Source organism: Anastrepha ludens, chromosome X (genome assembly GCF_028408465.1).
Source record: "Anastrepha ludens isolate Willacy chromosome X, idAnaLude1.1, whole genome shotgun sequence".
In the NCBI taxonomy this organism is placed as follows: Eukaryota; Metazoa; Arthropoda; class Insecta; order Diptera; family Tephritidae; genus Anastrepha; species Anastrepha ludens.
In genome coordinates this window covers 41192513-41195031 of record NC_071503.1, presented here as the reverse complement: position 1 = coordinate 41195031, position 2519 = coordinate 41192513, and the positions used below count along the sequence as shown (strand labels likewise).

The window sequence follows — 2519 nt, the reverse complement described above, 5'->3', positions numbered from 1 at the left end:
CAGCAGCAGAACGATTATTTTCATAAAAAATTTGCACGATTTGGAATCGTTGCTCAAGTGTGTAGCGTTCCATGATGAAATGTATACTAATATTACGTTTCCACCAAAAGCAAACACCGTGTTTGCAGGAGTTGTGTTTGGGAGAACTATCAACTGTTTCCACCAGAAGTTTGGGAGAAATTGTGTTTGAACTGTCTTTTGTTGACATTGTGAAATAAGAATTATAAAAATTGATAAAATTATAAAATGGTGCATAAAATTCAATTTGTTATGTTGATTTTATCATTTTATTTTAAAATAATTGATAGTGAGTTGGTCACATATTATTTAAAAAAAAGGTTAAGGGAAAATAAAATAATTTTAAGCGTTGCTGCCAATTTAATGCGTTCGCAAAGTGTATGGTCTTTGGTATGGTAAACAGATTTATGATACATTATTTGTGTATAATGTACATGTATATTTTAGGAACATTCCAGTACCTTTTGGGAAGTAGACTGCCAGAGTAATGGGGACAAGTTTTTCAAAGATAATTTCCGCATGGAAAGATCCTGCTTTGAAAAATTGTGCAGCAAACTTGAAAAAATAGCCAAAAGAAAAATGAACTATCGAAACCCGATTTCACTAAAAAAGCGCGTGGCAATTGCTCTGTATGCAGAAAAAAACTGCAGGCATTCGAGGTCAATCTCTATTTAGCACATTACTGCCGCCTTGATTTAAAAACTTGGTATCTTTTCTTTATTGAAAATAATTTGTTTATATCGTTAATCCATTGACAGTGTATGAACCATATTGTAAAAAAAATCGCCACAACTGCTCGTACACATATGTAGCGTATAAAAATAATTACTCTTATTTTCATATTAATTAGCTTTTTTCATTTTTACTCATTATTAATGTCTTATTTTATTATGTTTATTCTTTTGGTTCCATTTCTTCCATATGAAACTATGTCATTCCTAAATGGTTAGCAAACAATAATTATGCTTTTATGTCTAGAATGAAACATAAAAATTGTCGCTTCTTATTGCTCGTTACATGACATACCATATCATATATCTCTTCATTTATTGTATAATCATTTGGCTTTGAAGAATGCCACAATCTCTGTGCAAAGCGCAATGGTATGCCCATTTTAAGCAGCTGTGAGTGGCCATTCAATTTGAGATTTGGTCTGTAATGTAACACTGCCTCCCAGCAAATTCCACTTAATAATGGTATGGTCATCCACATTTTATAAAGGTCATTGCACCGTCGTATACGATTTTCATCATATTCAATACCACCGAATATGTACATACAACCATTTTGACTGTGCGCTGCGGCATGGAAGTACAAAGCTTTTGGTAGAGAGGCTGTTTTTATAAGTGTCCATTGCTTAGTAGTAAAATTTAATCTCCATATATCTGAAAAATATACTTGATCGGCCTGCAAATGGAAAAGGGATATCCAACTTCAAATATAATTTAATAATACTAAATTTAATTATTACGCACCTGCAAGCCTCCCGTAATGAATGCTTCGACCTCACCATTCGATTTCGTGTGCTGTACGCAGGAAAAGCACTTTCGTGGGTTTGGATATCCGGAATTTTGTCGCTCGATTGTTAGATTTGTTTCTGATGTTCGATCGGGTAATGTGACGAAATATTCCCATCGGTTTGTAATTAAATTAAATGCAGGGATGCGTTGTAAATCATACACTAAATTCGACGTACCACCACCCAGCACATATATGTATTGCCCATCGTAGACAACTTCGTGACGATAACGACCCTCTGGATCTTCGCGTATATCTGGACGACAGATATATACGCATTCCCACACTCGTGTGCGCAAATTTAAGCGATGCACATCACAAGAGTAATCATAGCCAGTTGTTCCCCCAACCGTATATAAATAATGTTCGTGTAAAACTATTCCCGGCCCATATTGCGGAATTGGCGCATCACCAGTAGCCTCTATTCGCTTAACACTCGGTTTTTTACCTGTTGTTTGATATATATAACAGTCGTTTGAGCAAGATTCACCAAATGGATAGCCGGTGCGTCAATCAAATGTCATATTGACAAATTGCAATCATTGTTGCCATGTTTCGATAAGAATGCAATAATAAATGAGGAAAATGAGCAACATTGCCACCACTTAATAATTAAATTAGATGCAAACCCAACAAAACACGCTTTGAAAAGTGAGTTTACGTATGGAGTTGTGTTTTAATTTTGTATGGGATTTGACAGGTGTTTTGTTTGGTGTTTGCGTTAAGAACACAATAGCGGCAGAGAACCCAAACTCCGGCTGCGGTGGAAACGTAATATAATGAAGTTTACAAATGACAAGCGAAAAATATGAAATATTGCGTCGTTCGCCCTCCCTATCGGAAAGAAGTTGAAGCGCACCTATTGAAAAACGCCTTACATAGCACATAAAAATAGTGGTAGTTGCGGCGCGTAACACATGCAAAATGCACAGCGATAATGGCAAGCAGTGGCATCACATACAACACACGTTCTAAAGGCACAT

General features: G+C 35.8%; 1 protein-coding gene across 1 annotated transcript; it reads right to left on the bottom strand.

Moving 5' to 3' along the window:
- Nucleotides 1–770: 770 nt before the first annotated feature.
- Nucleotides 771–2045, bottom strand: LOC128869970 (kelch domain-containing protein 10 homolog; the record flags this gene model as incomplete). Its single annotated transcript, XM_054112564.1, has 2 exons — nt 771–1425; nt 1494–2045. Coding segments are annotated over 2 exons (999 nt in total), but the record flags the coding sequence as incomplete, so codon positions are not given.
- Nucleotides 2046–2519: the final 474 nt, after the last annotated feature.